General features: G+C 35.1%; 1 protein-coding gene across 2 annotated transcripts in view; it reads left to right on the forward strand.

Moving 5' to 3' along the window:
• NKAIN2 (sodium/potassium transporting ATPase interacting 2) overlaps positions 1-12,596 on the forward strand; it is a gene marked incomplete at both ends in the record, with an annotated part of 569,261 nt that overhangs the window by 304,402 nt on the left and 252,263 nt on the right. For both annotated transcript variants that reach the window (XM_084283651.1, XM_084283652.1), the window contains one exon: positions 5,144-5,224. In XM_084283651.1, the coding sequence (XP_084139777.1) occupies positions 5,144-5,224 (81 nt within the window). The remainder of the gene's footprint in view (positions 1-5,143; positions 5,225-12,596) is intronic.

Genomic DNA, 12,596 nt, shown 5'->3' on the forward strand with positions numbered 1-12,596 from the left:
TTCTAGATTTTTAGTGCTTGGAATTCCTTTAATAGAGAGATATTTAGCAGAGGTTGCTGGCTAACTTGTTTTTGGGATGTGGTGGGTACACTTCTGGTTTTGGGTTATATTTTAATCTCTAGATATATCAAGCCATTTGTGTAACTCTCCAGAAGATTCACAAACTGCTTCAGTATGCACTGCAAGGGGCTTGACCACTTAGGTACAGTATATACCAAGAGACTGAGCAGGGTCACCTTTTTTCTTCAGCCAAGGAAAGTGAAGGATTCAGTGAAGGATAAGTCTGCCAGGGCTGCTGTGCATTCATGTTCTGTTGGCACTTGTGGACCTGAGGGTGTTTTTTGTTTTTGTTTTTGTTTTTGTTTTTGTTTTCTGACTCTGGTCTCTGTGCTTGAGTCCTCTGCAAGGAGCTGTACTGTTTGCATGTCCATCACGGATATGACCTTCTCTTTTTGTTTCTTTTAGAAAGAAAATAGAAAACTTATTTTACCCCAAGCACTGCTACAGGCTGGGAGATAAGTGGTTAAAAAGCTCCTTGGCAGAGAAGAACCTGGGAGTATTGGTGGATAGTTGGCTGAATATGAGCCAGCAGTGTGCTCAAGTGGCCAAGGCCAAGAGCATCCTGGCTTGCAAAAGAAACAGTGTGGCCAGCAGGTCTAGGGAAGCAATTGTCCCCCTTTACTTGTCTCTGGTGAGGCTGCACCTTGAGTATTGTGTTTAGTTTTGGGCTCCTCACTACAAGAAGGACATCGAGGTGCTTGAGTAAGCCCAGAGAAGGGCGACGAAGCTGGTGAGGGGTCTGGAGAACAAGTCTTATGAGGAGCAGCTGAGGGAGCTCGGTTTATTCAGCCTGGAGAAGAGGAAGCTCAGGAGCAACCTTACCACACTCTACAGGTATCTTAAAGGAAGCCGTAGCGAGGTGGGGGTTGGTCTGTTCTCCCACGTGCCTGGTGACAGGACAAGGGCGTATGGGCTAAAGTTGCACCGGGGGAGGTTTAGGTTAGATATTAGGAAGAACTTCTTTACTGAAAGGGTTGTTAGGCATTAGAATAGGCTGTCCTGTAGAAGTGGTTCAGGTGCCATCCCTGGAGGTCTTTAAAAGACATTTAGATGTAGAGCTTAGTGATGTGTTTTAGTGGAGGACTTGTTAGTATTAGGTCAGCGGTTGGACTACTTGATCTTGGAGGTCTCTTCCAACTTAGATGATTCTGTGGTTCTGTGTAAAATCAGCTCTGTGTGATTCTGCATATCAGGTGCAGTAGTGGGATACCTGGACCTTCAGTTCTTATGCCATAATTTTTCCTACTGGATTGTGAAATTAAATTTAGTCAGTTATTTGACCTTCATTTTTACCTTAATTTTCCCTTTTAGTAAACTGGAGATAATGCAACTTAGCCAACTTTGAATGAAGTGTGAAGAGGGATGCATGCATTCTTAGTACTCTTACAATTATTTTATTACTCCAGTTCTCTGTTGTCCACCACACACACATACAAAAAAGAAAAAAAAGCATCCTGTGTTATTTTGAGATTTTCAAATAGCAAACTTTCAGACTACATGACTACATAGTGTAAATAAATCATAAAGTAGATAGCTCTTGTAATCCGTTGTAGAGGGTTAATTTCTTTTTTTTTTTTTTTTTCCTTAAAGAATGACAAGCATATTCTGCCACATGAGATGTTTCTTTATATAATCTATTTTATGAAAAGAAATAGCTTTTACTGATTGGCTACAACTTTGAAAAAAAAAAACAAAAAACATTTAATTCTTCAGTCTTAGCCTGCAAGCTATACCCCTTTCCAGTGTGGATTTCCATAAAAATATTAAACATTGTTGTCATTGCTATGCCTCCTGTCAGTATCTCTTGCTTGTACAACTGTGTTCATCAAGGTTTTTGTCTTGTTGGTATGTGACTGCTGTAACATTGTGGTGGCTTCTGTCAGATAACACAGCTGTCTTGTCTCCTCTATGTCTCCCACATATGAGGAAAAAAAGAAAAAAAAAAGAAAAAAAAAAGAAATACAGCTATAGCCCTTTGAAGAACTCTTAAAAAATGTGTTTCTAATTAGATACATATAATAGAGAGTACCAGAGGGATTTGTTCATTGTCACAGACCTTCAGAGCTGAATTTCCTCAACAATTTGCTGAAGCACATAGACAACAAGAGATATTTGTGACTCCATGTGATCCAGAGATAAGAGAGAGGCTAGATCTGAAGCATCTGAAATAAGAAGCAGTAGGAAGCAGAAGCATCCTTGTATTTCAAGATAATTATACTCAGTGTTTATCCACAGAATTCAGGCAACAAACACTTAATATATCTTTCCAAAAGGAAGCAGTTTAAAAAATACTTTTAAAAGTTATTTTTAAATCTTGTCTGTAGTCTAATAATAGCTGGTGCTTGTTAAAACAGTATATCTAAAAATCATATAGAAGTCAGATAAATTTGTCTTTTTCTTTTGTATGTGTGATAGACTATACAACAAGAAAAGTTTAATTTCTTCGTGTAAACATAAGACTGTCTGCCAGAACAGGCAGCTCCAAAGTCTGTTGGAGTTCTCTGCTGGTTCTCTGCTGGGTGTGCTGTGCATAGGGAGCTTTTTAATCAGTTGTTACTTACATGAAATGTGGCAAGTTGTTCTATGATCTAATGAAACTTTCCAGTGGCTCTCTTCCATGTTTTTCCCCATTTTTGTTGCATAATATCTCATAAGACTTTATCTGTATGAGGACCTTAGTAGAGTTTCTCTCTATTCTCTAGACTTCTTTTCCTGAAACTTTGGATCGGGGGGGGGGGGCGGCGGGAATAATATAAGTCAATAAATAAAAATAAATAAAAAGTTAATAAATAAAAATTTACTTTTAGCCTTTTATCCAGCTTGCATAAAATTGTTCAGGAGCTCAGAAGTTATTTCAGGGGAACAGACATGAACACAGAATGTTACTTTTTAAGTCCTGTTTCTTTGGGAAACCAGCCTAAATGCAATACTTAGATTTTTTTCACTTTGAGAAACACAGTTATCTTCATCTAAGAAGGCATACTTGTAATAACTCCTTCAAAGTGTATGTGAACTTGTATATGACTTTAAGGTATGAAAGTAACTGGCAAAAAAATGGTTAGTTAAAAATGCTGAAATGTTAGGAAAAAGTTGATTTAAGGTTATTGAATCTGAATTAATATTTGTTTGATTTTTTTTTTTCTCATGTTCTGGTAATTATGACACTCCATGTTAGATACAAAGTCAGGTGTACAATGGGCAAGTCTCAAGAAAATGAAATGTTCAGTATACTTAATTCCTAAGAGTTGGGTTTAAAAAAATAAAAATAAAGATGTGTTAAGACCATGAATCTGAATTAAGTTCCTGTGTTTCGAAGTCCATTAATAGCCTACTTCTTAAGACTAAAAGTACTGTGAAGTCTTCATCCCTGTGGATATTCAGACCTCCACTGAACAAGCTCCTGTACAACTTGATCTATGCTGGCTGTGCTTTGAGCAGAGATTTGGACCACATGATATCCTTAGGGTCTCTCCTGACCTAAATAAATTTATTATTTGTGACCAAAGCTGTGGACAAGAAAGAGCTGCTCTATAAAGTATGTCAGCTGTATGCTTTGAAATACCTAATATAACTTCTTTGTAAAGCATTTTGAACCTTTAAAACTATGCTAGATTACATTAGATCAAAACAGTATTTATTATAGTTATCTAAAATCTATACTTGTTCTACCAAAGATTTAGGCTGATCAGCAATTATTTGGTTATCTGTAAGAAATAAGACACTGGAACAAGCCAAAATTTTATTTATGTTGGATCTCAGTTTTGATCTCCTGAGAAAGGACAAAATTGTATCTTTTTGCCAGTATGTAGAAAATTAAATGGAAAATGCCATGTTGAATGATAGACAATCTGATGCAAAACAGCACTTCTAAGAGAAATGCAAGAAGAATCCCATATAGTTTGTTGCAGAATTGAGAGAATGAGATTTGCATTCATGACAAAAATGGTTTGACAAAGTCTAAAGTGTTGTCTGCTTATTCAGATGGTGCTATAATATAGAGGAGTGTAGAAAATTGCCAACAATGTTAAACGCAATTTGGAACAGTAGCTTGACAAAATTTAACCAGTCCATTTTGGAGAAAAGACAATCAAACTATAAGAATAAGCCTGTAAATACTCAAAAGTAATGGGTTGCTGATATAAAATGAGGAAATAGTCCTTGGCTATAATAGGTAGGGAATGGTACATTTCATATAATAGTTGTATTTCACACATATGCATGAATAGAATGAAATTAGCAAAAATACAGAATTGAATCATGAACAGCTAGAGGATAGCAGTGACAGTCATTAGAAAAATAGTTGTAGATTCTAAGGTTTCTTAGATGGATTAATTTGTCAAGGGAATTTCTCAAACACAATAGTAGCAATAGCAGGTCAAATTTTACATGAGATCCTCCAGAATTACAGCAGGGAAATTTAGTTTTCAGTCCTAGCATATAAGACCTTACAAATAAAAATAAATAAATAAATGATAAAAACAAACAAACAAATAAGAAGTCAAATATGTGAATAAGTTCAGCAAACTGAACAAGTATTAAGTATGCATACCTATACTATACACTGTAGTTAAAAAAAAATAAATAAGTAAAAATAAAATAAAAATATTAATTTAAAACAGTCTGCTCCTGAGGGCGATTAACAATTTTGAACCATGGTTTGGAATGCCACAAAATATATTGATGTAGTCAGCTGTCATGGCCTAGGGAAATCACTCCATATTTTTTAGAATACCACAAAATTTACCAAAACAGATATATTCTTGATAATAATGGATCTGTACTTCTCGCATATCATTGATATTACATGTCTGTCTTAATATTGCAATATTTTCCATTTAAACAACAATAAGAGATCTGGATCAGTCTCAAATTTGAATGCCAGTTCTATTACTTGTTTTCTCAGATAGAGATTTTCTTTTGTGACCAAGGGTTCATTAGTTCACACTATACTGTGGCTGTAAAAGAGAAGTATTTATTCTTGATTCTCTTTTTTATGCACCATATTTATATTTATAATCCGTTTTTGACTTGGATTGAACTAATAGTCTAACAGTAAATTTAATTCTCTCTTCCTCCCCTACAGTATGCTGTCTGGTTGATCCTTTGGGTTACATGGAACGTGTTTGTTATCTGCTTCTACTTGGAGGCTGGGGACCTTTCAAAGGTAAGTTACCATCAGATACGTTTAAGCCATCAGCGTTGTGTTAACATGCTCCAGTTTAAATGCTGTTTTCTGCTTTACTCACTGTCTTGGTATTATTAGAATGAAGGTAGTATGATCAAAATTTGGAGTATTCTGAATATGTTAGAAACTGTAGTTCTAGACAGTTACAGGCACCTTCTGGTGCCCACAACAACGACATACTTTTTAAAGGAAAATTGTCTCGTTTTTTTTTCCCTTCTCAATAATTATGTAATACAAATTTCACTTGGGTGGGAGACACTAACTGCTGATTTCACAAATATAAAAGGTTACAATGTCAAGGGTAAATAATATATTTACACACATTTTTGGTACCATTCAGCTTGCGGTTACTTAGCTGGATTCTTTCCAGGGTTCTTCCACCACAGCATAATAACTGTAACACAAAGTATCTTTCATTAAATTAAAATGTAAGTGCAAGAATAAATTGCTATTTGGCTACAGCAATGTTTTTTAACTTTGTTATTCTGGTAGGAATGTTATAACTGAAGATTTATATATAGTAAAAATCTATGGGGGGTGGGGGGCAAAAAAAAAAAAAGTGTATTTTCTTAGGATAGACATATTTGTAGTGTTTTATTGATACCATAAGTGATAATATGTAAAGTGGTATTTGGTATTGGCTCAAACCAACATCTCAAATCAAAACTGCTGCTTTCTAAGGTGTTCCCATAGGGCTGGAAAAATGGTGATATAAAAGATCATCAGTGGTAACAAATTATTTCGTTAAAGTAATAAACTTTGCTTGAGTCTAAACATTCCATTCCACGCTGAGTTATACTCAGAATGGTGTGAACTGACCATCAAGGAGAATCCCACTTGTGAAAGAGATCACATTCACCTCTCAACTCATATATTTAATTACCTTTTCTGATTAAAGAGTGTTTAGCCTAACTGTAAATTACACATGTAATTCTCTGATCCTTTGTGAGTTACTGAAATACTATGATGCAGAAAGTTAGGCAAAATTATAGGAAGAATAAATGAGGCAAAGATAATTCCTTACTTGTATTTTCTATCAAATCACCCCCAAAGTGCAAAAATTACTAAAGAGTGGGATCTTTCATCCCCATGTTGTCTGTTTCTTCAAAAGATAAAGACTTCAAAAGGGTAAGAATTTCATTTCCTGAGGTGTAAAATAACGTTCTGCAGGTAAAACAATGTTACACTTTTTTTTTTTTTTTTTGGTTTTATACCTTCAGAGAAGACCAGTCTCATTATCTTGGCAAAAACACAGCAAATATAAGAACCTGCACACAATATATTTTATTGGATTAAAATGCTTTCTGTATTAAGTGAACTGATCTTTGTAACAAACTCGGCACCTATTGTAGCGTTACACTCAACCCAGTCCATTCTCTTCCCATCTGTTCATTTCAGCCACCTGAATTGCTTAACTTGTAAATGTTATCATGTCTGGGTGAAAAGGGATGGGAAGAAAAAGAGAAAGTAGAAACAGCTGTTTGATCACTGCATTTTAGTGGGTGTAAAATCAGTTTAATAACATTGGTAAGTGCTGTTTGGAATAAAGATAGGCTAAATGACAATACCTACACCTGGAATTGTTTTTTTTTCTGAAGACTAAGATTGTGTGATCTAGAATGTTTCCCAAACAACCATATGGTCCAGGCTTATATTTGGCTGCAGTTAAACTCTTTATTTGGTCTATAGGGGTAACATTTATTTTAGTGATATTCATTGCTTTGAAACATCCATTAGAGTGCATTTCTTCCACTTTGGCTGGTTTTCAGACCACAGCACTACTGAAGAGAGGAAGAGAAGCAAAAGTACCTAAAAATGGATTCAAGAAACGGGTACAGGTTGACTCATCTACAGAAGGCCTAATTCACATATGGAACAACTGTCTCTTCTCTCTTTTAGCTGTGGGTGGTACACCAAAACTTCCCCAGATGATGAAATCTTTTGCAAGATCTAGGGCCTAGAAATAGGTGTACAATGGAAAGGTACACAGCTATTTGGATGGACCAAACTTATCCTCATATTCTATACCCTTCAGAGGTTCCAACTGTTTTATATAAGTAAGCATCTAACAAAATTTTTACCTTTATAAATGTTTCTTAGTCACATATACGGATCTTGCACTGAATATTCTTTGTTATTTATATTTCCATCTGTGAATAACTGCAACTTCAAATCTATGATGTTATTCCTGTGTATTTTTTTTTGTGTGTGTGTTTTTGAAATGGCACAAAGAACCTTGATAGAAGCTCCAGGTCTGAATTGATTATAAATAGAGAATGAAAAATAACCTTTAGCTAAGTACCAGAGGGATGCCTCTGAGGTTCTAAACCGTAAGAGAGGATCCTGTACAGCACAGTTTTAGGAATTGATAGGTTAAATTACAACCTAATGATAGTTCAGCTGGGTATAGTTTATTTTATATGTATAATTTATACCTTTCTACCAAAATAAAAGGACAGAAAAGCTTTTTTTCTTCCCCTGAAGTTTTGAGAAAAGCTTTTTTTTTTTTCTGTGTCTGTACATTAACTTCTGTATCATCACCTCTGGATACAATGAAGAGAACATATTGTTATTATACCTTATTAATTGTTATTATACCTTATTAAAAAAGGCTTGTTTCATCCCTTCTAAAATTAGTTGTGGGTCATGACATTTTTACAGGTTCTCATTATGACAATGAAATGGGCCTTCTAAGACTCAAAAGATTTTAGAACTATGACATAGTCAACAAGAGACTGAAGAAGATCAAGGATTAATAGTAAACAGCCATGTAAATCAATGGTACAATATGCACCATTACAGTCGTATATATGTTGTGGAAAATTGCATCACACACCAACCGTGCCTCAACCATAGAAAATACTTGCCTTTGCTGATACTCTTTCACAGAAAACTCGATAACTAATGGATGAGAAAGATTGAAACAAAGATAACAGTTGTTCTTAACCTAAATTATTATGTGCATCTGTGAATGAATGTCTAGAAAACCTACTTCTGAGACTTTTTAGTATTACACTTCAGTAGTATTTAATTAGTCTACATGTTTTGCTTGCTGGTGATTGCTATTCTCAGTGTAAGAAGGAATTTATGCTTTCAGGATTTCTGAGTGGTCATATTAATTTTGGCCTATGGCTAAGTAAATGTAACATCTGAAAAGTACAAGCTCTTGTCCCGGATGAGACATGTGAAGTACACTAGTGAAACAAAAAAGGAAAACACAATAGGAGGCATCTCTGAGAAACTGTGATATTTCAATGATTTGTTTAAATATATCAAGAAAAGACACAAGGAGCGCTATATTCAGGTATCTTGAAGGAGGGAAAAAAAAAAAAGGAAAAAAAAAAGAAACCACCAAAAAGTTAAGTCTATCTAGTACTTTTGACCTTCAGGCATAGTACTTTTGACCTTCAGACAAAACTCCTGTTTGCTTCTATATGATTCATCTGCAACCTCTGATTAGACCCTCCATAGAAAGAGTATACTGCAAATGAAGAAATATCACTCTTGCTTCAAGGCACTAATGATGTCTGTAGATTCCACAAGCAGAAAAGAGGCAGAATAAGAATTATTGAACTCCCATTTTTAGTTTAAAAATTAAAATCAGTATACATATTTTTGCTGGGGAAAAAAAAAAAAAAGTGACTAAGGTAGCACAGATCCCAACACAAGTCACAAGTGCAGGTATGAAGAGGTGCTGCTGTTGTCAGTTACTGGGAGCCAAAACAGGGACTGGATTCATAGTGCTGGATGAAAGAACCAGTTCTAATGAGGGGCAGAACAGCCCTTGGTGCACATGCTCCCAGCTTTATCCCAGCACTTTTGGCTCTCCTTGCATGCAGCCCTACCAGTGTGACTGGATCCAAGAGCTTTCCTCTCACTGCCACCTGGCTGAGGTGAGTGTTGCTTTTCTGTAGTCCCCACAGTTTTATGTAAACGTGACCAAAAACATGGTTTGTTTAAAAAAAAAAAAATAATAATTCCTGTTTGGGTTGCATCAATAAGACGTGTCTTATTTTTACCAGATAACATAGAAAGGCTACTTTTAATGTTTTAAACATAAGCTTGTACTTATATGACTTGTAACATAAAAGTTAAGTGTTTGAAAGTCAAACACTCTGGTAAAAAGAAATGCCAAAATTAGTTTCCTGTATAAGAGCAATTTATCTTTCTCTCTACCTTCATTTTTATATAGCTCTTAATTACGCAGTCACAAGTGTATTTTCTTTTCTTTTCTTTCTTTTTTTTTTTTTTTTTTTCCATAGTCTTTTCCTTAATCTCTCTACAGCATGGCCTATTTTAGAAACAAATCATGTTTGGGAACTAAGGAATGCTGCATCCCACTCCATGTATTGCAGTAGTTAGAAAAAGATTAATAAAAAGACAGGGGAAAAAAAAAGTGTTTTTCTTACTGTGTACAGCCATTACCCATTATGTATTTTGTTTTCTTCTCATTGGTCAGTATGTGATTTATTTCCATGCTTCACAGAAGTAATCATGTACTTCAACTCCACTCTGAAAACATGTAGTATATTGTGAAAGTTTACGTACAGAGCCATGGCACCTAGAAACCCAGACTACAGTGGCAATAGTGTGTACAGAGCTCACCATATGTAGTCAAAGTTCAGTCCCTTGTGAATTCAGCACTCCTTCTACAGATACCAGTTGCAAGTTTACTCTTTAAAAAAAAAAAAAAAGTTAAAAAAACAATAATCGCTAATTTGCATTCAACTGCGGTTACATCCTTTGCTGTATTTCCCTGAGTTTTATCAGGTTGATCAGCAGCATGAAAGGATAGGGAAGATTACAGAAAATAATAAATTTCACTTAAAAGTGAAAATATTAAATATGGTACAAAGTGAATGTATTGTAGCTATTAAAATGTAAAGTAAAAAATATGCAACTATTTTGCTTTCTGCCAGAAGCTTTAAGGAAAATCAACTGTTTCTGAACACATTTTTGCCTACCCACTTGAAATATCTGGCAAATATAAGATAACTTATAGCCATAAAATCACAGGCTAAATCAGATTGTAAAAGTCCTCTCCAGGTCACTCAATCCAGCCACCTTCTCAGAGCAGCACTAACTTCAAGGTTAGATCAGGCTGCTCAGAGTTTTAGTTTAGTTTAGTTTTAGTGAGACAAGTTTTTAAAATCTCTAAGGCTGGGAATTTCACAATCTTTCTCCTGATATTCAGATGAAATTTCTGTTTCTACAATCTTTGACATTGCCTCTTGTCCTTTCACTGTGTACCTCTGAGAAGAGTCATGTACTTTCTTTTCTAACATCCCTCTTAGTTTTTTAACTGAAGTTGAGTTCTTCAGGTTTCTTTTTGTCCTTTTTTTATTTGAGATGTTATTTCTAGCCATACAGATTGGTGCACATGACAAGGAGAGAAAAAAAAATTAACTAATTATAATGTAATAAATAATCAGTTCACTTTTCACAATTTTACTTACTTTATTATGGGAGAAAAAATAAGGGTTTTTATATATATGTTAAGCTATATAGCAGCTTAAGTAAAATGTGGAAAGATAAAGGTTATCCTTGTTATCTGGAAGAAGTATTAATACATTTAAAAGAAAACTAGTATCCTTAGTTCAAAGATGTTTTGAATGATATCAACATTTATGTTGTCTAACATTGTATTTAGGGAAATCCTGAAAACATTGCATAAAAACTTGCAGCCAAATAAATTGCTGAAATATGTAACTTTTCCCCTTTTCTGTTCAGGTTAAGTATGAATCAGGAAGATTAACCAAATATCGGTAAAGGCTCTTCAGTAACTAACATGCAGCAGGAGCAAGACAATATAATGGCATTGCAAGGGGACAGTCCTGGGGACAAAGAGAGCTCTGGGGTTGCAGAGGCAGGAAGCACTACTGGAGAAAAGGAGGGGTATGGAGAGAGCTTGCTGCTGTTTTATCACCTGCAAGTATTACCCACTATATAGCTGAACTGCAAGTGTCTGATTTCCACATCATGAAAGCAGAGTAACAGACACAAGCAAGAAAAGTAGGATTCTCCAACTGCCAGTGTACATACACTGAGATTAAAATCAGTGTTTTCATACTCACAGTTATTGTTCATGGTAAAGTAAGGCTAGAAGAGGCTTCAGTTTATAGTTAACCTATTCTCCTGCCTCCAGCCATGTTCAGCAACCAACCTGGACTATTCCAGCATCTGTTGGAAAAGATCTTAAGGATGAGCTAAACAGTTTAGAAATACATGTATACCCACAGCTGACATTTATGGATTAACTATTTTTCACTACCTTTCCATTGGTGACCTGGGATGTTAGTCTAGGACTAGCTAGATATGGCTGACTTTTAGTGGCTACACTGTAGTCTGTCTGTTCTCTTCTATTCCATTGGACAACACTAATGGGAAGAGAAATGGTTATAGAAGTTCTTGCCAACAGGGAAACAGCATCAACTATTCATTGCTAGTGGAGATAAATGGAAGCGGTGGGAGGAAATATGGGGACCGTGTTTCTTTCCACCAGTCCATTTGACTCCATCATCTTTTCTAGCAAAATGATAAGGAACAACAAGGATCAGGCACCTGCTAGTATTTTTCTACTTCAATATCCAAACAGTGGCAAGCACACATCCACCTGTCTGACTTTCATATGCCACTGCTTGGATTGATATTTTCTAGCTCTGAAGTGCAGTTTATATCCATATGCAAATTAACTGCAATAATGCAAATTACTTCAGGATATGATTTGCATAGCTTGTCATTCTTGATGCTTAAAAAACATTCTGTCTATGAGTGCTGAACACTTTAAGCGGCTAGTATACTGTGATTTTAAAGGGACAGTTTGAAACCTTGATGAAAATGATGAGAGAAAGAAACAAAATAAATGGGTCATTCATCCTCAGTGCAACTCAGCTGTAACAAAGCAATGAACTTGGCAACAAGGTTGAACTTGCACTAGTTACAAATTCATTTGACATTACTTCATGTCAATTAGTGTAATTGTTATACTGCTTTGATTTCACATTTACTAATTATTTTTGTAAGGTGGTGGTTGTTAACAGTTAAATGTCAATGTTGCACATACTCTAATAAAACAACCTGCAGGATGTTTAATTTTGAACATATTACCTTCCTTGGATGTTGGTTTAACAGATGTCCTGTTAAGATAACACAGAAATTAAATTAGTTTTCAACTCAAAGCATCTGGTTAACTTTGTAGGTAAATGCCTTTGAGCAGTAAATCTGACCAGGGTTTTTGGATAAATAGCTATCAGAATGTTTTAAGTAAATGACTTTATTTTTTCACTTCTATTACTCAGGGCAGATTTGACATGCTTGATCATATATCTAACAGATGAAAATTGAAAATAGT

Source organism: Netta rufina (assembly GCF_964035555.1).
Source record: "Netta rufina genome assembly, chromosome: 3".
In the NCBI taxonomy this organism is placed as follows: domain Eukaryota; kingdom Metazoa; phylum Chordata; class Aves; order Anseriformes; family Anatidae; genus Netta; species Netta rufina.